At 34.4% G+C, this 26,556-nt stretch overlaps 1 protein-coding gene across 25 annotated transcripts in view; it reads left to right on the forward strand.

Annotated features, from left to right (window-relative positions):
• The window catches only part of RIMS2 (regulating synaptic membrane exocytosis 2), a 467,197-nt gene that overhangs the window by 131,013 nt on the left and 309,628 nt on the right, over window positions 1-26,556 (forward strand). For all 25 annotated transcript variants that reach the window (XM_045861580.1, XM_045861553.1, XM_045861554.1 and 22 more), the window contains one exon: window positions 8,405-8,715. In XM_045861580.1, the coding sequence (XP_045717536.1) occupies window positions 8,405-8,715 (311 nt within the window). The remainder of the gene's footprint in view (window positions 1-8,404; window positions 8,716-26,556) is intronic.

A 26,556-nucleotide genomic window follows, 5' to 3' on the forward strand; every position in this document is an offset into this window, starting at 1 on the left:
ATTGCAATAAAAGTGTCCCCCATTTGTGGTTTCTCTTTTTACGTTGTTTATTTTGTCTTACTATTATACTACTCAAAATGTTGAAACATGATACAGTACACTTTCATCTTTTTTTACTTTGTGCTTTTATATTTGAGTTAAGAAATTTTTTGTTTTTCTTCATAAAAATTTTCTTGACAGTTCTGAAAGCTTTGAAGTTCTGGCCATGTTTTAGTGTTTAAAACATTGATGTGGATTTTTTTATGTGGTGTGAGGTATGAATTTTTTTCCGCAGTATGAAGAACCGGTTCTCCCACATGTTGCTTCAGTAGCGCCTTTCCCCCCACTGACCTGTAATGTTAACTCTGACATATGTGCGAGTCTGTATCTAGAGCCATGGGTGCTGTGTTCTCTCACCATCTCTATTCCCATACCACACTCTCTCAGTTTCTGTCACTTTATAGTAAGTATAGCAAGTCCATCTCAAATTCTTACTTCTCTTCAGAATTATCTAGATTTTTTTAATCTTGGCTCTTTCATGTTCATTTTAGAATTAGCTAGACAAAATTCCATGAAAAACAGTTGTTTTGATTAAAATTTCATTGAACTTTATAGATTTAACTTGGGCAGATGGGCATGTTTGTGATGTTTTGTCTTCTCGTCCCAACAGACGGTATCTTTCCACTTACGTAAATCTCCTTTTAGACTCTTGTATATTGTTTTTTTTTGTAACGGGTATTTAATTTTTTTATTAAATGTTTGTAGTTATTAGTGGTGTACAGAAATACTCTTTATTTTGGTTTGTTCATTTTTGATCTAAGAAACTCATCAAGCCCCTTATTAGTTTTAATATTGATAAAAATTTTTGAATTTTCTATCATAATCAAATAGTATTAAGATAAGGACAGTTTTATTTTATCTTTTTTTCTTGTCTAGTGTGAGAGATTTACTAAGCCAATGTCTCCAGGACAGTGTTGAATAGAAGTGGTGATACAGAGGATCCTTAATTCATTCCAGACTTTAAACAAAATGCTCTTCCCTTTTGACCTTCAGTATAAAATAGGATATAGAATTCATGTGGGTATCCTTTATCAGGCGTATGAATTACTTTTCTGTTTCTTGTTTGCTAGGTTTTATTTTCACATGAATGAGTCTGACATTTTATGAATGTCTGAATCATTTTTATTATTGATATGATCACTTTTTTCTATTTTAATCAGTTAATGTGATGAATTACATTGATACATTTTCTAATACTGAACTGTTTTTGCATTTGTTGTAATCTCCCCTTTGTCACGATAGGTTTTTGTTGTTCATTAAGATTCAATTTGTTAAGACTTTCAGATCTATGCATCCATTTCTGTATCTGCTTTTGACCTGTCATTTTATTTTCACATTGTCTATGGGAGGCTGACAATGGGCCCTCAAAAAACATCATGTTTCTAATCCCTGAATCTGTGAATAACCCTCTATGGCAGAAAAAAACACAAACAACAGCCTCTTTGCAGGTATAATTTAGTAAGGATTTTGAGATGAGGAGATTATCTGGGTGGGCCCTAATGTAATCATTTGTATCCTTATAAAAGGGCAGCAGAGGGAGATTTACAGGTATACACACATACACAGGGGGGAAGGTGATATGAAGATGTAGCAAGGAGAGGTCTGAAGATGCTGTTCTTGAAGACTGGATTGATGCTGCCACAATCCGAGAAATGCAGGTAGTCATCAGAAGCCAATTGTCAGCAGAGGCAAGTAACTGATTTTCCCTAGAGCCTCCTGAAGGAGTGTGGCCCTGCTGACACCTGGATTTTGGCCCCGTGATACTGAATTCAAACTGGGAACTCTGTTCTCCAGAATGTGAGAGAATACATTACTGTTGTTGTAAACCTCCAATTTGTGGTAATTTTGTTATAGCAGCCATAGGAAACCAATTTACTGCCTTTTTCTGATTTGCCATTAACTTCATTGTTTTCTTTTTCTTTTTAGTATATTTTACTGATTATGCTATTATAGTTTTCCCCTCTCTCCCTTATCCCCCTTTCCCTCCTGCATTCCCTATTGTTAATTCATGACTATGGGTCGTGCATATAAGTTCTTTGGCTTCTCCATTTCCTATACTAATCTTAACCTCCCCTGTCTATTTTGTATCTACCAATTATGCTTCTTATTTTCTGTACCTTCTCCCCTATTCTCCTCCATCACAAATGGAAAGTGCGACCTCTATTTCTGTGATTCTACTGTGGTTCTAGTTGTTTGCTTAGTTTGTTTCTGTTTTTGCTTATTTGGTTCAGTTTTTGATAGTTGTGAGTTTGTTGTCATTTTAGTGTTCATATTTTTGATCTTTTCTTTCTTAGATAAGTCCCTTTAACATTTCATATAATAAGGACTTGGTGATGATGAACTCTCTTAACTTTACCTTGTCTGAGAAGCACTTTATCTGCCCTTCCATTCTGAATGGTAGCTTTGCTGGATAGAGTAATCTTGGTTGTAGGCCCTTGCCTTTCACGACTTTTAATACTTCTTTCTAGCCCTTTCTTACCTGTAGAAAATCAGTTAAAAACTAGAGAAATACACAAGCTACATTTGTTTGTATGTTTTTTTCCTTTTTATTGAATTTATTGGAGTGACACTGGTTAACAAAATTATACTGGTTTCAGGTGCACAGTTCCACAATAGATCATCTGTACACTGCATATTGTGTGTTTACCACCCCAAGCGGTCTTCAAGTCTCCTTCCATCATCATTTATCTCCCCACCTCCCCAGCAATCACTACATTGTTGTCCATGTCCATGAGGTTTTTTTTTTTGGTTGTTTGTGAGTATGTTTTAAAGCCACAGTGGCCAAACATAGAAGAGTTTGTAACAGCCTAGCTTTGGAAATGTTCCATGTTAAAGCTTCTTCTGCACTGTTGCTGTCTGCTAGAGGCTCATGGAAGACGCCATCAAATTTTCCTGTTGTGGTCTGCAAATGTGGCTATAGCTAGAGATTCCATGCTTGCAGTTCATGGGGAATCTGAGGGGAGAATCTTGCTGATTGTCTTGGGGTATCAAGTGAAGCAAAATTTCTGATTTTTGTTTTGTAATCCAGAAGCCTATTATATGGAGATTACGTGATCTCTTTGTTGCTTAAGGAACATACTTGGAAAATTTTAACACTCTCAGGGTATAGGCCAGTATTTCAACTTTTCCAAATCCACCAAGACAGTGATGGAGGAGAAACTTGTAGGTTAATAGCCCCAAATAACACAGAATTTTTTCTTTTGAGAGAGAGACACCCTAGATCTGATGATAGGAGCACATTAGGGTAATGCTGTGGTGAACCTCCCTGAATTTCCAGGCCTCTTGCAGATTTTTTCTGCATCCTTTCTTTCTAAACACAGCTTGGGGAAAGGAAGATATCAAGGGATTTATGATCTGAATGTATTCCTTGTGTAGCACTTCTCATAACTGTAGTATAAATGATATTCATGTAATTATTTGTTTGCTTATTCTCTCCTCTACTACACGCTACACTACACAGCAATATCTATGTCTGTTGAGCTGTGTTCACCAGCTCTTTGTGTAGTCTGGCATATACAGGCATTCAGTCAATACTGTATGAATGAATAAATAATCAATGCATTAATGTTAATGGTTTTTGTCCATCGATAAATAAATATATTATTGTCTGAATTAATTTTTAATTATTATATGATTGAATAAATAATTAGTGAATTAATGTTAACAGCTATTTGTCCATCTATAAATAAATAGATATATTATGGTCTGAATTAGTTAAGTTACAGTTTCATCCAAGTTTATGTACTGAATGTAGTATCAATCTTTTAGTAGAATATAGTAGATACATTATATTCAATGACATGCTGATAAATGTTAGTGACTGGCTTTTTGTAAGAAAAAACCCTGATTTGTAGCATTATCCAATTTCTGTAATCTAAATACAATTACCGTGGATGCTTTCAGGCATCCCACATTTCTTCATTGAATGTGGAGTTGGGAGGAAATGTGTGCAACTCGTTCTTAATGACTTAGTGAAATGTGGCTCTGGATCAACAGTGAGTACATTTACATGCTGGTTTTAGTAATGGATGGTTCTTCACATACAAAGTTGTGCTGGTGGTACACATTTAATAGAACATGTACTTTGAAAAGATTTTGAATTAGTTAAATGCTATCAGTTGTAAAAGATACACTCGAAAGTCTCTATAGCTTAACACAGTAGGTGTTTATTTCTCATGTACACAAGTCCACACTGGTGTGGTTGATCAGCAGAGTGCTGTCTTCTAAGTGTTCATTCAGGTGCCCAGCTTACATTTTTTTGTGTGGCTCCTTTATCCACTAGGGTCTTGAATGAAGAGCATGCTGGTAGCATGAGAGTTTTCTGATAATCATGAGGATGGCCCACAGCGTTCCATTTATAACCCATTAGACAGAGTGTAGTCATTGTCCATGGCCATCCCTAGCTGCAAGGCAGATTGGGAAATGTAGATTTCTAAGAAAAAAAGGAAATTAAGTATAATAACTAGCCAGGTTCTTCCATAGTTTTCTAGTCATCTGATAGGGTTAAGGTGATCAATTTACACTCTCCTCTCTCAAATGTACACATTTATTAGCAGGCTGGCAATGAATAGAGGTAGAATTTAGAAAATTCTTTTTTCTCTGCACAGTTAGCTATACCTTATGGGCTTGACCTATGGTCTCATTAGCACCAGTCCACAACCAATAATCTTACCCTTCTCAGACTTACTCTATTATTTATTATTTCTGTTTAGATGAAAATCACAGAGTTTTGAGAGCGTTAAATTCCTTTAAATTATTGTATGCACTTAACATGATTTTGGTTTTGCTTTTTTGACCAGTTTAGCCATTGAATTTACCATTTTTAATGTTTTAAAGAGATATTTTTATTTTCCTTAAATTTTTTTCCCTTTCAACCCCACCAAGGATGACTGTGGAATGGAATATGTGGTAGTAAGTGACAGTTTCAGGTCATGAGCATTCCATGTCTTATATTGCTATATTACTTTGAAAAATTTGGCATATTTAGAACTGAATGTAGTAATACCTTATAATTTTGAATGTTATATGACTTTGTAATTATAGGGTCTAGGCATTTTTATATTTATGAGGACCAGCAAAACTAATAGGTTCTAACCATGGTGATTTATAGGCATATACAATTTCTAAGATATTTTTAACAACATTTATCATAAGATGCATTTGGTGGTTAACTTTATTGGTTAAAGTGTTCCATTAAGAAAACTCCTGCTATTTTATTTTCATATAAGTTAAAGTTTGTTTTTTGATGCAGAATTTGCCTCTGATAGACACTAGTTATTTCATAGCCAGTTAGTGAAAACTCATCTCATAGCATGTCTCTGTGTTTGTATTTGTGAGCCATAGTTCTGTATCATCGACTTGTAAGTTCAGTTGCTCTGTGTGTAAGGCCTTCAAGTGAAGTGAATAGATTTAGGCTTCCTGAGCTTTAAAGATTAGTCAACTATTAATCCAAGGGTGGGAGGAGATAGAAAAAGAAGAAGAGAAAGGTAATTGAGTGTTAGGATATGAGGATACTAAGCTAGCAGTTTAGAGGGAACACAGACACTAGTCAGAAAATGAGCAACCAACATGTATAGCCCAAGGAGTATGGGAAGAGTATTAATGCATAGTCTTCAGTTGGAATCAAACACCCTGCATCATTGCCTTCCATTTATCTTACATTACTGCCCACTGGGTGTTAACATGTGAGGATCACGAAGGCCATAGCATATCCAATTCTTTTTCTCGTTTTGGACTACGCAGAAACCATAGATTTACCTAGTTCACACTGAGGTAAACTGGCAAAGCGGATCATGACTTCTGTTGGCCTTACCTAGCTAGTCTGAGGAACACACTTGTAACTCATTTCACATACTGAGCTGGGGATCTCTGCCCTAACCAGTGGTTCTCTAACTTTATGAAACATCGGAATTACCAGTAGGATTTTGCAAAAGCAAACAAACAAAACAAAACATTTTTGTTCCCACCTGAACTTTCTGATTCATTAAGTTTAGAGCGGGGGCCTGATAATTTGCACGTGTAATGAGTTCCCAGGTGATACTGGGGCTGCTGTTCCAGGGATATTCTTTGAGAATCTCAGCTCTAGAAGAGGTTAAGAAACCTGCTTACCTTGTGATAAAGGAAGAAGCAGCAATAGGTTGTTTCTGCAGGTGATTATGATTGGCTAATAATCTGTCTCGCAGACTCTCATTTCTGTTTCGTTGTCGATTACCAGGCAGGAAGGGATGTTTTCTTGAATATTCTGTGTGACTTATTCTAGATAAATTCATATCACAGAATCATATAAGCATATATTATCACTGTATCATGCGTAGTAACTTGAAAATAAACAGAAAAGTTAAATATCAAACAATTTATTTGAACATTATTTTGTGGTTATTTATTTATTTTCACTGTCTAATTTTATTTAATATTTATTGTGGTTTTTATATTGCCTTTTAGTCCCCTTATACTCCTCTCTCCCCAGTAGTCACCACACTGTTGTCCATGCCCGTGAGTCCTTTTTCCTTCGCCTTTCACTTTTAAAAGAGATCTGCAGTACCTACATTCGTCACTAGATGGCACTGAAGGACTGAAGATTTTGTTTGAAATTTGATTTTTGAAACTATTAATGGTTAGATATATGTATGTTTCATGTGTATTCAAACCAAAAGAAATTTGAACTATGAGGTATTTTTAAAAAAATTGAATGAGATTTTGGTATTTATTATAAAACTTTCTTAATTAGTTATAAAAAAGTAGTCATGTATATTGACATTATTGATGACTAATTCTTTTGGAAGTCTATGAAACATAAATCTTAATGTAATAACATCATTTTATTATCATGTCTCCCCTGAGAACTTCAAATAAATTCAAGTTAGCAAGCATTTAGAAGGTCTCACTGTTCTATGATTTATAAGGTCTTATTATGCATACGAAGATATATATCCTGCCTGCAATGAGCTTTAAATTTAGTTAGGAAAAAAGAAATGTATCTACAATTCAAAGAGAAAACAAAATAATAAAAAGTGCTCAAATAAAATGTTGTATGATATTAACTATACAAACAATATGAACTGGAATAACGACCAATTAGGCAAAAAATTTAAATGGTATTTCACAAAAACATCCTTGTATTAGTTGAAAACACAATTGAATTTTTCTTTTACTCTGATTATCTGTTATTATAATTTATTTGAACTATGATGAACTGTTCAGCAATATGGAGTACTGTGTAAGATTCAGTATTTGACATAAATAAAACAGCAGGACCACTCACTTGAATTATGAACTCACCTTTTATTTTATGGATATGTGATTTTATTTTTTTCTGACTAATTGAAAATATTTTTCAAAAGATGGTGAAGATTTTCTAGTCACACAGATGTAACTATGATATTCTTGGATTCCTGGAGTCTGAAAACCATATGTAAATTTAAAAAATCAAGTGTAGAATGGTAGTTACCAGGGTATTGGGGTTAAATAAAGGTGATAAGCTGTTTAATGGGGATAGATTTTGAGTGTTACAAACTGAATATGTTTTGGAGATCTGTCTCACAACAGTGTTAATATACTGACCCTATTAACTGTGCACTTAAAAAAGTGTCCTACTAGAAACTAGGAGCAATTAATAGGTTTTTATTTAAGATAAAAAATGTTCTAGCTTCATTTTAGCCATTAGGAGCTACTTAAATAAAACTTCCTTAGGAAGCCTGTAATGTAATTGGTGACAGAAGAGTAACCTAATATACTAATGTAGTAATCTACTGAAAGTATAACAAATACTAGGCATTGTGCTAGATATTTATTTTTTAGTTAAATTTTTTTTAATCTTAAAAATTAAGTTTATTGGGGTGACATTGGTTAATAAACTTATGTTTCAAGTGTACAATTGTATGATACATCATCTGTACATTTTATAGAAATCATTTCTTCAGTCTTCAAAACAACCCAGGAAGTTAGTATTATCATCCCTGTTTTATCATTCAGGAAACTAAGTACTGAATATTCATATCTATAGCATGCTGTTGAAGGTTGCAAAGTTTCCAATCTTGGAGTTGATATTTAAACCTGTTTGTTTAGCGTCAAAGTCCATTTTCTGTAAACTACAGTATGCTCCTAATTTAAATAAAAAATAATTAAAGAATACATATAAACAACTAATAATGTGGTGTTTCTACTAACAGTAAACATTGTCTATTTTATTATAATTATTCTGGCAAAATCGAAATAAAGGACATTTAATTAATGGTAGCTATTAACCTGGATTACATTTTAACTTCAGAAAGAATAGCTGTATACTGTTTTATTGACTTGAATGATTGTCTCTTTGTTTTTAACTGTTGGAAGCACTGATTTCTTCTTTCTGTGTATTCATGTGCAGGTTATGTGGGTATGTAATTTGTGCCGAAAACAACAAGAAATCCTCACTAAGTCAGGAGCGTGGTTTTATAATAGTGGATCTAATACACCACAGCAACCTGATCAGAAGGCTCTCCGAGGACTGCGGAATGAGGAGGCGCCTCAGGAGAAGAAAGCAAAACTGCATGAGCAGGCCCAGTTCCAAGGACCCTCAGGTGACTTATCTGTCCCTGCAGTGGAGAAAAGTCGATCTCATGGGCTCACAAGACAGGATTCTATTAAAAATGGGTCAGGAGTGAAGCACCAAATTGCCAGTGACATAGCTTCAGACAGGTAAACATTTTGCTTAATCTTTAGGTAAACATTATTTTTAATCTTCATTCCAAATAGAAATAAAAATACATGAAATGTTTAGGCAACGGGTTGTCTCAATGTAGTGCACATGTCTGTGTTTTATATAAATGCTGAAAGTGATGTTTGGGACTTGAGCTATTTGCAGGTTTGGGCCATCTTAGATTTGGTGAGGGAGTGTCAGGTTATCAGGTTTTCCAGAATAAAGAAGTGAAATAAAACAGGGAACTTTGATAGGGGGTTGTCGTCACAGGAAAGAAACTGGGCAGCGGAAATGAAGAGGAGATGGTTTTGAGACACGTTGGAGAGGTTGGATTGATGGGACGAACTGGAAGTGGGAATTGAGAGAATGGGGAAGCCTAATAATGTTTCTAAAGATTCCGCTCTAGCTGAAGGACGAAGTGGTTTTCCAAGCAGGTAAATACAGATAAAAGGGTTTAATGAGTTTGATGTGTCCACAGACTAACTCTGTTACCACTATTTTGGCTCAATTTTATGGCCTTCTCCATGTTAAAATGGTTAGATTTTTTAAAACTAGTGTTTATTGTTCTGTTATTTCCTACCCTTGAAAGGAGGAGAGTGAAAAATTTTCATGGGAAGATTATTTTTCTATTCTATATTTCTCTTTAGAATTAAAAAATTTAAGGAAAATCTGGTTTATGCTATATGTATTGTCCAGAATTGGCAGATATGTTTCTGTGTGAACAAATATAAAGTCATGCATTTGTGGAAAAACAAATCTAAATTGTACTTAGAGGGTGGTGCGTTCTGAGCAGCCAGTGATGACAGGTAAGAGCCTGAGAACCAGTGAAAATGGTGCCTAAAGCCATCATAACATGTGTTGTTAATGTCTTGGGAGAATAATAAAATGATGGCTGCACCGTTTTGTTGTTGTTTGTTGGAAAACTAGCAAAAGTGAAACAGATGATGTAATTCTATCTTTGGGCAAAACCCTGGTGATTTCATGACTGGAATACTGTGAAGACATCTCAGTGCAGAATCTCAGAGACTCAAGAATTTTCAAGTAGGAGGATCATCTTAGGTCGAGGACTTAAGCACGCAAAGGTTTGAGTCCAGGTGGTTTATTGGATGACAAGGCCAGAAACCACCTGAGCTGAGGAGGGGAGTGGAAAACCACTCAGTTAAGGGAAAGAACACAGTACTGGATGCATCAGAGAGCAGTGTACCTCTTTTGGCAATTGTGTATCAATCTTCTTGGGACTTCTAGGACACACAGGGTGTCATGACCTCAGTTATTCCACGTGATCGGCTAGGAGGCTGGAGTTCTTATCCCTACCTGTCTGCTGTTACAGGTCTAGGCCTGTTCTGGTGTATAAAAGTATTTTAGGATGGACTGTGTGCATTTTGTTCTGACACTGAATATCAAGATTGATCTTGCCAGTGAACCATAAAAAAATCATCCTGTCTAAAAAGGATATAAACAGAATTTTGTTCAGTGCCTCCTAAGCTGGGTACAGAGGTGTAGGTATCAACTTCTGAACTCACTCATAGCATATAATTCTGAGGTATTATTCTTTTCTGATATTAAAGCTTACTACACCTTTGACAGTTTAAAAAAGTTTAACTTTTTTTATAGGTTAGAAGTTAAACAATGAAATAACATTTGAAAAGTACATATTTTATGAAAGTTAGGTTAAATTAAATTTATTTTTTTCTTTATTAGCATGTTAAAAGTTATTTTGTTCAAAATGACTTTTTATTGCTCTAGAGATGGCTTTGGTAGCTACTTGAAAACTCACTATGCTGATTTAAGATATGGTTTAAGAGCTTGTTCCATAAATATCCCAATTTTTTCATTTCCATCAGCTTTTGAATTCTTGTTCTGGGAGTAAATTTTAGACCTGAGCTCATAGCAAAGGATTTTCTTATGCTTCAAGGAGTGTTTTTCTTCTGTGTATTATCCCCTTATTCTGTGTAACTACTCCATATCCTAGCCACTCAGTTTCTTTGCCTTCTGTAATTACTGTTGCTATTTTTGCTTGTGTGTATTTTATTGATATTCTCTGCAAATATAGGAATGTAATATCTCTATATATTTATTCCTTTAAAATGATAGCATATATATATTATTCTGTTTTTATTTTTTCATTTACTAACATATGTTGGAGATCTTTCCTTACCAGTGCATGAGTTTGCTTTATTATTATTTTATTTTTATTTTTTTATCCTTACTTGAGGATATGATCATTGATTTTAGAGAGAGCGGAAACAGGGAGAGAAACATCGGTGTGAGAAACATCAATTGGTTGCCTACTCGTTCTCCCCAACTGGGACTGAACTGTGACCCAGGCATGGGCCCTGACTAAGAATTGGACCTGTGACCTTTTGGTTTACAGGATGATGCTTCAACCAACAGAGCCACACTGGCCAGGACCATCATTATTTTTAAGGGATGTGTCAAAATTATTTAGTCCCTAATGATACACACATTATTGCCAATTTTTTTTGCTATTACAAACACTTGCAATAAATAATCTCATGTGTATGTGTATACATAGGTATACACATATACCGTACTTATGCCTTTATATATATCCATATATACAAATGCATGTATATACTTATAATTTTGTATAAGAGTATATACTTACAATTTTGTATAAGGGCAAATCTATAAGATAAGCTAAAATTTCCAGAAGTGAAATCACTTGGTCAGAATATGTGCAGTTTTAATTTTTTATAGGCATTGCCAAATTGCCTACAATAGAGGATGTACTAATTTATAATACTATTAACAATAATCTTTTAATCTTTACCAATCTGATTGGTGGAAAACAATACTGCATTACACTTTTAACCTTTCTTTTTCATATCATAAATGAGTCAGGTTGAGCATTTTTGTATATGTTTAAGAGCCTTTATATTAATATTTCTTTTTTCTTTCTGAACTTTCTCTTTGTATATCTTGCCTATTTTTCTATGAAGTTGTTAGTTTTCATCTAAATGGATATTTAGCATCTCCATTTATATTATGGAGAATAACCTTTTGTGGAATGGATTGTGTATTAGCTTTCTATTGCTGTGATTACCATAAATCGAGTGGATTAAAACAATGTAAGTGTATTATCTCACAGATTCCATGGGTCAAGATCAGGCTACAGGTTAGCTGAATCCTTGGCTCGGAGTTTCACAAGGCCGAAATCAAGGTGTTGGCTGGAGCTGTGATATCATGTGATGCTTGGGGCTCTTTCGCAAGCTCTTTGATTGTTGGCAAAATTCAATGTCTTGCAGTTGTGTGACTGAAGCCCTCAGCTCAAGTGTCCCCCTTCACAGTGTGGCAGTTTTCTTCTTTTTCTATAAAACCGACAGGGGAATATCTACACTGCTCTGAGTCTTGCAGACTTCTGTCTCTGACCTCTGTAAACTGTCTTTTAAAGGGCTAACCTGCTCAGTCAGGCCCACCTATGGCAGTTTCCCTTTAACTTAAAGTCATCTGAGTAGGGGCTTTAATTATATCCACATAGTCATCTCACTTTTGTCATACAATGCAATCTAACTGTGGGGGTTATGTCTCATCATAGTTACAGGTAGGGTGGTGGGAGGGGGTGATCACACAAGCGTGTGCGCCAGGAAGTGAGGTCTTTTTAGAAATCTCCTTACCTCAGATTGCAGATGCTTTCCCCCAGTTTGTTAATATTTTTGATTTTGCTTATTCTTCTTCCGAAGCTTAAACAAACATATTTTTTACTGTGGTGAAAATTCTTTTCATGACTATTCATTTTTTTAGGGAGATATATTAATTTTTATGGAGAAAAAAATTCACCCTTTTAAACTATACAATTCAGTGGGTTTAGTGTATTTATGAACCTGTGAAACCACCACCTCTGTTTAATTCCAGAACCCTTCCATCACCCCCAAGAGCAACTCTGTTCTTGTTAATAGTCACTTCCCATTCTTTTCTGCCCTCCGGTTTCCTGACACCCACCAATGTACTTTATATCACTGTGGCTTTACCTATTCTGGACATTTCATAAAAAAGGGGAATCATACAATATGTGGCCTTTTGTGTCTGGTTCTTTCATGTACCATGTTTTCAAGGTTCATCCATCTTGTAGCATGAATCAGTAATTTATTTTTATGACTGAATAATATTGTATTGTATGAGCATATGACAACTTGTTTATCCATTCATCAACTGATGGATATTTGAGTTTTTTCTACTTTTTGTCTATTATGAGTAATGCTGTTAATGCAAGTTTTTATGTGGACATACGTTTTCAATTTTTTTTGTATTTTTGATTATAGTCGTCCCAGTGAGTGTAAAGTTTTTATCTCATTGTGGTTTTTATTTGCATTTCTCTGGTGATTAATGATGTTGATCATCTTTTCTTCTGCTTTTTGGCCATTTATATATCTTCATTGGAGAAATGTCTAGTCTAATGCTTTGTCGTGACCCTTCACTAAGATAAAAGTATTCCTATGATTTCTTGTAATACTGTTATTAATACTGCTACTATTATTGCTTTTTTATTTTTACCTTGTGAAGCAGCAATCTGTCTGAAATTTAGTAGGGCATGGGGTAAGGTACAGATCCAAACCTAACTTTTTTCCATGTGGTTACCCCCTGTCTCACTATATTTATTGAGGGAGCAATCTTTTCTTCCCATTGATTCCAATGACATTTTTAAGATCACATATTGATTGTTATATATTAGGGTATATTTTATAGATGTTCTATAATGTTCAATTGATCAATCTGTTCAAAGCTTATATATAGTTTCAAAAATCCCATTTCCATTATTACTTAAGCAAAACAAACTATTAGTTGTTGAAAGCAAGAAACTTTGAAACATGAACTTTAGTAATGCATTTAATTTCATAGTTATTTAACTAAAATATACATTGTGGGCTATATTGGATTATGCATTGAGTAAATTTTGAAGACGAAGGAAGGTCTTGGAGAGTGGGAAGATTGATGTTTTTACAATAGTACTTCTTCCAGTTATAGCATGAAAGTATTAGTGGCTAGATGAAGAAATGAGAAGAGAAATAGCAATTATGATAGAAAGGAAGAATGAAAAATCCCTTTCCCATTAAATATTGCAGGAAATAGCATTAAGTCAAATGACAAGGGATCATTTCAACTTCTAAAATGATTAGAAATAAACCTGTAATTATTATTTTCGCCACCAGATGGCGAAGGTGCACCCTAAAAGCAAAACTTTAATTTTGTGATTATTTCAATTGAATTTTTTTTCAGAGATGCTTATAGACCAACAAGGGGATTAAGTTGGCACTTGAGATTGTAAAAAACAGGACTTTTTGTGTAACATTGCTTCTCATATTGAAATATGATATTTATTCTCAAATGTTTATTTTTTGTGCTGAGATCTCCATGTACAGACTTGTATTTACAGCTGGAGGTTGCACAGTCTTACCTCTTTTCCCACGAGTACTTCAAAATCAACATAATTCTGAGGCTAAGTGTCTGTTTCCTCCCTAAGTAATGGTATTCCCTAGCCTTGCTGATTGCCACGCCAATCATCCTACTTCCTAAATTAAGATCCGTAGGTGTTTATTTTCTAATTCTCTTCCTCTTATTTTTAATTTCAGTGACTGTTTACTTAAGTTTTTGGTAAATTCCATCTCTGTTATATCTTCTGTATTTCACCCTTCCTTCCAATGTGGATATTGTCACCGCTGTGTTTATGCATTAATTATGTCTAGCTTTTTTTTTCCTGGCTTCCTGCTTCTAAGTTTATTAGCTTTTCTTCATATTCTTTCTTTCTAAATTTATGATTTTAAGAAACTTTAAGATGCTGAAGTTATTTTGTTGCTCATTTTTTATGCCTTCTTGTTTTTACCTAAAATTTAAATCCTTAGTTTTTTAAAAGAAACTAACATTTATTGAGTACCTACTTTGTTCTAGGCTCTGTGACAAACATTTTCAGGCATTATAATTTTAATTTATATAACAAAGGTGTAAGATGGGGTTTAAGATACCTTTTGTGTATTGAAATAATTTCCTAAGATTCAAAAATTAGAGAAAGATTTTCAACTGAAACAGGATTTTCTTACTCAAAATCTTATCATTCTGCATGTTGAGGCTCTCTATTATCTTTCCTTCCCAAGCTCATCTCTCACCACTTTTTCCCCATTGCTCCAACGGGACCTATAATCTAGCCACAGCAGATAACTAATGAATTCAAAAACGTCATTCATTCTTAAAATATAAGTATTTTCTCATGCTACTCCTCTTATCTAGAATTTTGTTCTAACTATGCTTACGCTAATTCAACAAATATTTATTGAATGTTAATTGTGTGCCATACAGACTATAAGATGCTGAGATTATAGCAATGATAGCAGTGAACAAAATAGACAAAATCCCTCAAGTAGATTGCATTTTAGTTGGAGAAGACAAAAGAATAAAAAGAAACTGGTATGTTGGATAGCAATATAACTTGAGGCCTGTGCATTCGACTATTTAATTGCTTACTGTAGAGGGTGTTTATATTTATAATATAAAGTCACAATTTATATTTCTATCAACAGTTACTAGGATTCCTGTTTTTTAACTCTTTTGCCAACACAGTACTTTAAAACTTCTGACCCTTACCAGTCCGATTGTTGAGAAATGATACTACGTTATACTTTTATTCTTATATCATACATGAGTGAAGCTGAGCATCTGCAGACGCCAGGGGGTGCCATTCACTTAGATGTGAGTGAATCAACTTGGAGTTGGTACCTCTCGTGCCTTAGCAATAAGTGCTGTGGTGGACAATAATACAGGGAGGAGGGAAGGGGATTTTGGAGGGGGATGGTTAACGACTTTTAATTAGAGGTTAGGGAAGACCTTAACACTGAGTTAGGACTTAACACTGAGGGAGGTGAAGAAGTCAGTCATGTGGCTGTCGGAGGGGAGAACACTCCAGGCATGGAAATAGCAAGTGTCAAGATCCTTAAGTGAGGGGGCACCTTGGAGTGTCTTCCTAAATTGTACTTTTCCTTTGAAGTCCAGCTGAACTGTCCCTACTTACCTGAACCCTTCTCTTAATTTTTCCCAGCAAGAATTATACTGTTTGCTTATAAAAGGTACCTTTATGTATATGTCCTTTATTTATATTGATATATTTCAGCATTTACCACTGTCTGCCCTTCAGTACACTTGTTGTCAATGTTTCTTTTCGTCTTACTAAATTTTGAACAACTTGAGGGCATACTGTCATTTACCTCTTCATTTATGTACATACCTAGTTTAGGTTCTAAAAATTGGAGGTACTCATTGAATATTAATCGAAAGAAATTGAATCACTGAAATGACAGGTAGATAACTAATTCTTTTATCTTTCATCTGTTACAATTGTCTGTGTTTACATTTGAACTTGTTTACAGAATCCAGTACTGTATTTTTCTCTGCCTCCTAGGCTAATGTATTTCATGATGTCTCTGTAAAAATATGTTAACCTGTGTAATAGAACTGAACTACTGGTTGTTACAGATAAGACTGATCTCTAGAATTCTGTTGTTTCTTAGACACCTACAACGATGATGGGCGTGGTGAGTGCTTCACCATTTTTCAAAAGAAATTCTTATGCCTCTTTGCTTTGACCTATCATATTTTAGCTTTACTTTAAAGATTTTGATTTAATACCTTGCTGTTTTCCATGTTCCTCAATCTATTTTTGGGTAGGGTGACCTATATTCCAGCTCGTCAGGGCTAGCCCTAGCTTATACCTGTTGTCCCAGCATAGTTATTAAGAGAATACATTGCACTCTCCTGGAAGATTTCTGTTTGATACCCAGTGAAACTACTGCATAATAATTATCAGACTTACGGAAAGTTCCCCATGGAACTTTTGATATTACAGCAAATGTTACTTCGGGTTACTTAGCCTACAGTATTTATGGAGTGCACACTTATAACACTAGTTTATAAAGAGAAGTACAAAGACAGTAGAAGATGCTCTGTGCCATAAGAATTTAATAAGTCAGGATTAATGATACAGTTATAGAAACATAACTATTTGAAACTGGTGAAAACAAACATAACAAAATAGAAATATATGGAACCAACAGGGAAATTTAGGGGGGATTTTATAGATTTGTTGAAACTTCAGAGTTTTAATGAAGGAATTTAAAAGACAGAAGATACAGCATGATTCGAAAAGAGTAGGAAAACAAGGTGTGTAGTGTAGACATCCCTAGATCGTAAGCACCAGATTTTGCTGCGCATCATGTGCTCCTGTGAATAAGGCGCACCCATAGTTTTGTGCACTTTCCACACGGGATCATTATACCCCTGGTTTGCAATCATTATACACATATATAGTGCACATCCTTATTGTTCCCTCAGAAATTTGGGCAAAAAGTATGATTATACACAGCAAAATACATGTATCTTCTGCTACTTTTTGTTTTATTTTGGTTCTCAGATTTCATGAATTTTGTTCATCGTATTTATCAGTTTATAGCACTAAAGTGATCTGTGTGGTGCCTCTCTATTGTGCAAATTTTTCAAATCTTTGAAATATAAGATCTTTGAATAATAAAAAATTTACGTTGTATATATTAAAATTACATAAATTATGTGGTCTGGTACTTTAGATCTCACATTTTTAAAGATTTATTTAGGTAGGAATATTAGGTCATTGCTCCAGATTGCTGCATCGTGTTCTGTAGTATACAAAATAATGATCCCCACAGATGCCCACATCCCGATCCCTGGAACCCGCGCATATGTTATCCCACATGGCAAAAGGGACTTTGCTGGTGTGATTAAGGTTATGGAACTTGAGTGTGGAGATTATCCTGGATTATCTAGATGAGTTCAGTCTAATCATATGAGTCCTTAAAAGTGGAGAGCCTTTCCTGACTGGTTCAAAGAGATGAGATGGAGAAGGAGGAGGAGACATTCAAAGCACAAGATGGACTTGAATGGCCACTGTAGAGTCTGAAGATGAAGGAACGGGGCCGTGAGTTCTTTCAGCAGCTTTAGTAGTTGTTTTAAACCACTAAACTGTGGTGATTTGTTATGGCAGCAATAGAAAACTAATACATATATCCTAGTGTGTATTTACCATATTTTATTTCACAATCTGTTAGTGATGGATGGCCTAGGCTTTTTGAAAGCTCCTCATTACTATAAACATTGAATCAGTGAGCGTTCTTGTTACATGTTTCCTTAGGGACCTATGCAAGACTTTCCCTGTAGTCTGTATATCTAGATGTGGAGTTAATGTGACACAGGATATGTTTAGTTATTTCACTAGTTCATTTCTCAGGAATGGCTCTGATATACTCTTGCTTGCAATGCTTGCGGGTGGGTGATACCCCATATTGTAGCTAATATTTGATATTATTCAGTCTTTTGCTTTTCTGCCAGTCTGGTGGAAATTAAGGGGCATTTTTTATTTTAATTTGCATTTTCTGATTGCATTGAAGCCAAGCATTCTTTCACATACTTGTTGGATCTTTGGGTTGCTATTGCTGTGAATTGTTCATTCATATCATTTGCTCATTTGAAAAAAAATAGCTTCCCATAATTTTTTTTTGACATTGTCTTTGTTGAATATACATTCTTATTTTGATGTAGTGAAATTCATTACTTTTTTTACATTATAGTTTGTGGTGTTTTAGTCATGATTAAGAACCTTACTCAAAGATCCTAGAAATACTCTTTTATACTCTTCTACTAGCTTTTAGTTCCACCTTTCTCATATTAATCACCCTGGAGTTCACTTGTGGATATGACAAAGTATGAATTAAAATTTACTTTCCCCTCGTTTTGAGCCAATGTTCTCAGAGTAGCTATTAAACAATCCATTTGTACCCCACTGGTTTTTGGCAGTGCCTCTGTTTATATGTTTCTTATATAGTTGGGCCATTTTTGAGTTATCTATTCTGTCATATTAGTCTCTTTATCCTGTGATGTTACCACACTATTTTTAAACATTCTTTGAGGATTTTTATAGATGATTACATCACCTGTAAAAAAGACAGCTTTATCCCCTACTTTTTAATTTGTAAGCTGTTTATTTCCATTTCTTGTACAACTTTACTGGCTAGTGCCTCCCTCCCCCACAATATTAAAGAGGTGATGAAAGTGACATCTTTGCCTTATTCCCAGTTTTAGGGTGAATGCTTTGAGTCTTTCCCAATCAAATATGATGTTAAATGTATGTTTTTCACAAATGTCCTTTATGAGGTTGAATGTATTCTCTTTTGTTAGTAGTTTGCTGAGAATTTTTTTATCATGTGTGGCTGTGGAATTTTTGACACTTGTTTTTTATTCTCTCTGTACTGAGAGGATGGTATGATTTTTCATCTTTAGTCTGTTTACATAATGAATTGCATTGATATTTTCCAAATGTAGTATTAACCTTGAAGTCCTAGGATACTTCTTTTGGCCATGATAGTATTATTCTATGAGTATTTATATATTGCTGGAGTTTATTTACTAATATTTGTTAGGGAATTTTTAAATTTATGTTCATGAAGAATATTGGTGTATGGTTTCCTTTTCTTGTAACATTATTGGTTTTGGTATACAGGGAATGGTGGAAGTGATCTTATCTTCAATTTTCTGCCATAGTTTATATAGAACTATTATTATTTTTTCTCTAAATGTTTGATAAAATTTACCTCTGATGACAGAGGCTTGGAGTTTTCATGTGGGTAGGTTTTTTAAATAACTAATAATATAAATTATTCAATAGATATAGAACTAAATGTTCAGACTACTTGTTCTTGAGCATGTAGATATTCTTCTAGTCTAGTTTTATAGGCTATGGCAGCTGTATTCATTTGGGGATGTCTCACTAATTATTTGAAAATAATTTTACCTTCTTCCTTTTAACATGCTGGAGACAGACATTTTGATAGAATACTTCTTTCCAACTTAACCTTTCGCATGTTCCATACATGATCTATATCTTAGAACTATGTTTTATTTTATTCCAGTTGTCACTCACCTTTATATCTGCCAGTATATTTGGGATAATTTTAGTGACCATTCCTCTATGTTTCTGGCTGTATTTGGTGACTTTTTACTTGTTATGCAGCGACATTTGATCATAGTTATTAGTGTTATTATTATTTTGGCTCACAGAACTTCTACCTTTTAACCTGCTGTCCACTTGGTTTGTCTTTCCTATTCAAAGTCTAAGGAAGTTAATTCCTTTAGATAGGACTTTAATATATTGATCACTTTTAAAGTACACTAAATCTCCCTGAATGTTGTTGATAGCTTCTGCAACTTTAAGGGAAACAATACATGACAAAACCAGTTTTACCATAGGCTAATTGATATAAACAAGTCAAGTTTCTTTGGCATCTCCTCAATATTTTAATGAAACAATGTTGAATGAAATGAAGTTGAATGAAATGAGATTGTTTGAGGACCTGCTTTAGTTGCTTTTCAGTCGTACTTCAAATACTATAAGCCACTATCCATTCTCCTAACCCATGGCATTTCATTGACTGAGACTCTGCTTATTACTATTTCTTAAATTGTCCATAAATTAATTTCTAACAAGCTTCTCTTAAGTGTCATATACTCACTTGTAGAGATAGTTTTGTTTTGATATTAATAATTATATCCAGGAAAATGCTTTAGAAGTAAAATTAGGAGGCGAGGAAAGCTAGAAAGACGTTAAGATGGGGGTAATTTCTTAGCCAATGGTGGTGGTTTCGCTAGCTGGCAGCACTGTTTTTTAAGCTTTTGCTGATAAAATTATTGGTTAAGAGCAAAATTACCATTTTTGAAACTCTTTAATTTATTCCAACACTAATATGTATTTTGGATTACTCAAGTCACTCATACATCAAAAGAATAAAATTTAATAAATTACAACAAGTTATTAAGTTATATTAGCATATATGCTCATATAGTCCTTTCCCACAGATATTTTACAGATTGGCAGCAGAAGCATATGCGTGGGTATGCAGAGTGAACCGTGGGGGTATGTTGCTTCTAGTTTGGCTTTTATGGCAATATTAATGTTACAGACTGACTTTTAAGGGGATCTTACCCACCTATCCCCTTACCCTTTGGCTCTCCCAATATCCACCAAATGAAGCAGTTTTGATAATGGTCAGGGTGAGGGTTGGTGTGTGTAAAACTGTTTTTTAGATCTTTTAGTAAAGTGAGTAATGTGGTAATATATGAAACTGGTTTGAGGCGAATACCTACTTCCATCTTGTTACTGCATATTTTCATCTCTTATAGCTGATGTGATAGGGCAGGCCTGGGATGAAACTATTGGCAAGTACCCTTTGGAAACTCAAAGAGTCCAGACGCTAGGTTTGTCTTGTTGAGTATTGAAGCATAAGATACAGAAATAGTCTTCAAGGCTCATATAAGGTTTAGTGTATCTCACTAGAATTAAAAAATAGGGAGTTGGGATCAAGTTTTACAATAAATACAGATAAAGAGTTGCATTTTCTTATTTGATATCTTTCATTGTTCAAGGATTCTGGCATCTAAAGTTGTCAGTCCATAATAACTGGAATAATAGTAGTCAGCATTATGGTGGAGCCTTAGAATTCCTTTATGTTCATACACATTGAAGCATCTGTACTTATATTCTCTGCCTTTCTGCATGTTACTAGAGGCAAACAATCCCCGATCTAGGTTTGCATAGAACCTTCCTATTTTTTATCTACTCAAGCTCATAGCTCCTGCAGTTCCCTGAAATTGTGAAAGTATGGGATTGGCGGGGACTATTTCAATATTTACAAACATAAATGATTATAGTTCAAAATTTTAAGCTAAATGATATGAAAAGCTGAATAACTTGAATGACTTCTTCAGTGAAAAATTTCCTTTTATATTGAGAGCACAGCTACTGCTTATGTGTTTTAAAATAGGAACACTACTTGCAGAAAGTAAATTTTCTTTTATCATGTGTCATATTAAGAGGCAGCTTAGATTTAATTAGTTGTTCTCAAACTTTTTGGTCATGGGACTGCTTTACAATCTTAAAAATGATTGAGGACCTCATAAAGCTTTTGTTTATATGGGTAATGTTTATTTACATTTACTACATTATAAATAAAAACAAAAATTAAACATAACCTTTATTAATTAATTTAAAAATAACAATAAACCCACTGCATTTTAACTAATCATATCGAGTGAATAGAATTCTAAGTTGACCTGCAGTGAGTTTAGCCTGACCTCAGGAATGTATGGAACCTGTGACTTGCTTCTAGCTAACAGAGCATGGCAAAGATGATGAGATAGTCACTACTGTGATTACACTACATCATGTGAGACTGTGGACTTAATCTGAATCAGGGGACTATTCTGTTGGCTTTAAGGAAGTAAGGTACCATGCTGTAGAAGGCCTGCGAGAGGACCACATTGCAGGAAACTTCAGGAACTTCTAGGAGCTGAAAGCTTCTCTGGATGACAGGCAGCAAGAAAACGGGACCTCAGTCTCAGAGCCAGAAGGAACTGAATTCTGCCATTAATCACTTGAGCTTGGAAAAGGACATGTAGCTCTAGAAAGAAATGTGGCCTGGCTGACACCTTGGTTACACCCTTTAAATCATGCATGGATGACAGAAACTGTAAGATAATAAATGTATTTTTTTTATGTCACCAATGTTGTGGTGAGTGTTTTTTTTTTTTTAAAGAAAGTAATGTGTTTTTTTTAAAGATTTTATTTATTTATTTTTAGAGAGGGAAGGGAGGGAGAGAGAGAGAGAGAAACATCAATGTGCGGTTGCTGGGGGCCATGGCCTGCAACTCAGGCATGTGCCCTGACTGGGAATCGAACCTGTGAAGCTTTGGTTCGCAGCCCGTGCTCAATCCACTGAGCTATGCCAGCCAGGGTGAGTTGTTTTATAGGAGTAGGGAACAGCATATTTTTAAAAGGAAAGAAAACTTAAGTGAGAAAATTGGCATTATTTTACATTTTTTACAAATCCCTTTAATGTCTGATTAGTGGAAGACAGCTGGATTCTTTTATATCCTGTATTCAGTATCTTGAGATATCACACATAATGTAGCCTCTGGAAATCTTCATTGTATACTCATGAGGGAATGAGAGTTCAAAGGCAAATAGCCTTTTAGTGTTATTATGAATATAGGTTTGACCTTGCAGATCCTCTGCAAGAGTTGTGGGGACCTTCCTATGATCACTAGACTACATTTTTTAGAATTGCTAGATTAGGGGTTTTTAGTAGTCTACTGCACCATCACCACAGAGTACTTAATTGTGTACAGACAGGATTATATAAGATAACTTAATCTATTCAGAACTCTCAGCTTCCTTGCTTATTTTTCACTTGATTTCTAGTTATGTCCTTGAGTTTGTCTGTGTGGTTTATTTCCTCTGCTCCTCATGGAAGCAAAGGCAAAAGATCTTTGCTGACTTTCGTGTCTGGGAGAAATAGGTAGCACTATATTTAATAGGTAGTGGATTAAGACAAGGTTTTTCTTGAAATGATCCTGGCAAAGGTTCAGCCATTGAGAGATTTGGTTTAAAACACTAGAGAAGTTTTTTAAATGTATTTTTTATTTGTAAGAAACTTATAGAAATGGTATAATTTTTAAATTATGTATATTCATTTGTGTGTGTGTGTATGTACACATTACTTAGTAATGACACTAGTGCATATTTCTCAAGTGTTTTTGTTTTAATATTGTGTGATCTCTTTTATCACTAGAAATCCTGAAGAATGAATTAGTCTCATGCCTCTCAAGATAGCTTAATATATAATAAATTGCTTTTGTCCTAAGATTTGGGGTGCAGTTATTTTTGTTGTTAGGAACATTAGTGTAGAATCATAGGATTTCTGCTTTAGTAATCTATGGCTTCACTATTTTTTTCAAAAAATAATGTAGCAAAAATAAATAGCGTAGAGAATAAAAATTGTTGTTATGTATAATCAACTATTTTTATTTCTGTGATATATAATTATGTATCATTGGACACAGTTGGAAGTTTTAAGGTAAGATTTGGAGCATTTTGTCTGGAGAGTATTTCAAGGTTGGTTTGAAGGTTATTGGTAGAACAATTCTCACTGTGCTTACCTAATTACACAGTGGTTGAACTGGAAAATTAAACTTAAGGGTGACCTCCCCTTCTCTACTGATGCAACCCCCTTCCATTTTTTTCTTTTTAATTCTTCTTTTTTTAAATATAGTTCTGCCTGAGCAGTTTTTTGTTGTTTGTTTCCTAGATAGTATTTTTCTTTTTCTTTTCTTTTTTTAAAGATTTTATTTATTCATTTTTAGAGAGAGGGGAAGGGAAGGAGAAAGAGGGAGAGAAACATCAATGTGTGGTTGCCTCTTGAGTGCCCCATCCTGGAGACCTGGCCTGAAACTCAGGCATGTGCCCCGACTGGGAATTGAGCTGGCAACCCTTTGATTCACAGCCCATGCTCAATCCACTGAGCCACACCAGCTAGGGCTGTTTCCTAGATAATAGTTTTCAATTTATTTTTCTTCAATAATATTTTCAAGTTTTTATTGAAATTTCTATTTATATTATATCCTTAACTATTATCTTTTCTTTTCTGCATGAGAATTGATTGCTGTTGATAGAGCAAGATTAACACATTTTAGTTACAACTCTTAGCAAAAGTTTATATTTTTCATATAACCAAGATTATGGAATATATAAACTCAAAATTGTTGTGATTTAAAATAACTTTTTAACTTCCGTGATATACAAGGTTTGTCTGGAAAAAGTCTAGCCATTATTAATATAATGGGAATGGTTTGCATGACATCGATGTAACCTGGCAGCCAAGGAGAGTGGACTGGAATGCACATACGTGAACAATGATGACTTCACTGTACTGGTCAGTGGGGGTGGTAGACGCTGTTGAGTGAGCATGTGTACTGTGTGGCCATTGCATTCAAAATGAGATGTCATTGTTCTACATATAATGTTTCTTGTATATTGCATCTTTTACAGTAAATGATTCTATTTGTCATATTATGTGGCTGGATACCTTCTGGGCAGACCTTGTATATATGAAATTCACGTATACAAATTATTTGACATGGTTAAAAGTTTTGAAATATGATTTAAAATCTACAGCTGGAAAGTGGTAAGAAACCTGTTTCTTTTCTGGTCGATTTTGCTTATAAGAATTAGAGTCACGTGACTGGGAAGAATTATGAAAATTTGGTCTTTCTTACTGCAGTAGTTCCTCCTTTTGCCTAAGTATATTTTGATCTCATGCTTTAGGCCATGTTTGTGTTTTATTGTCTGGAAAAATACAGGATTTGAGAATTACATTTACTTTCAAGGTCTACATTGGTCTTCTTATTTGTGTTTTCACAGCATCCTTTCATTTTTATATTCTGGGGCGCTTATAAACTATATAATTAGTTTACATTTTAAGTGAGAACATCCAGAAGGAGTTGGTAACTGTCAAAAGCATGGTGGTACTATATAAGGAGTACTGGCCTATGAGAAGGAGAGGCATATGCTAGTTCTAGCTCTGTGACCAAACACATGGACAAAATGTATCTTTCTTTCTTCTGTAAAATGATGGAGTTAATATTCTATTTTAAATGTGATAGGATACTGTTGTTTAAATATGGAAAGGTTATTATATGATTTAAGTTTTTATATGGTCATTCAGTGTGTGGAGAATGGTTCATAGGAGATAAGAATTGATGCAGACACATGGAATATTTTCTAGGACAAACAACATGTTGGGACACAAAACAAGTCTTAATAAATTTAAGAAGACTGAAATCATATCAAACATCTTCTCTGACCATAATGGCATGAAAACAGAAATCAATCACAAGAAGAAAACTGAAAACTGAAATCAGTCACAAGACATGGAGGCTAAATAACATGTTATTAAATGATGAATAGGTTAACAATGAGGTCAAGAAAAAAACCCAAAAGTACCTTGAAATAAATGAGGACACAATAACCCCAAATCTGTGGAACATAGTGAAAGCAGTCCTACGAGGGAAATTCATAGCATGACAGGCCTATCTCAAGAAAGAAGAAAAATCTCAAATAAACAATCTAACTTTACACTTAAAGAAATTTGAAAAAGAACAACAAAGACCATAGTAGTTGGAGGGTGGAGATAATAAAGATTAGAACAGAAATAAATGAAAAAATTCTAAAAAATGCAAAAAATCAATGAAACCAACAACTGTTTCTTCAAAAAGATAAACAAAACTGACAATAAAAAAAGAGAGAGGACTCAAATAAATAATATCAGAAATGGGAGACAAGTAAGAACTTACACTAAAGAAATACAAAGGACTGTAAGAAAATATTATTAATAGCTGTATGCCCATAAATGGACAATCTGGACAAAATGGGTAAGTCCCTAGCAGTATATAATCTTTGAAAGCTGAATCAGGAAGAATCAGAAAATCTGAATAGATTGCAATTAGTGAAATGGGGGCAGTATTCAGAAAAGTCCCAACAAATAGAAGTCTTGGACTGGATGGTTTTATAGGTGAATTTTACCAAACATTGAAAGAAGAACTAACACCTATTCTTTTCAAAATATTCCAAAAAAATTCAAGAGGAGGGAAGACTCCCAAGCTCATTTTACAAGGCCGGCATTATCCTAATTTCAAAACCAGATAAAAATGCTACAAAGAAAGAAAATTATAGGCCAATATTCCTGATGAAGAAAGATGGTAAAATCCTTAACAAAATATTAGCAAAGCAGATCTAGCAATATATTGAAAAGATCATACACTGTGACCAAGTGGGATTTCTTCTAGGGGTGTGAAGTTGGTACAATATCCACAAATCAATAAACATTATACACTACTGACACAAAAGGAAAGATAAAAACTACTTGATCATATCAATAGATGCAGAAAAAGCATTTGATAAAATCCAGCACACATTT

The sequence above is a fragment of the Phyllostomus hastatus genome, unplaced genomic scaffold (genome assembly GCF_019186645.2).
Source record: "Phyllostomus hastatus isolate PE091 unplaced genomic scaffold, TTU_PhHast_1.1 phas_scaffold_21, whole genome shotgun sequence".
Lineage (NCBI taxonomy): Eukaryota > Metazoa > Chordata > Mammalia > Chiroptera > Phyllostomidae > Phyllostomus > Phyllostomus hastatus.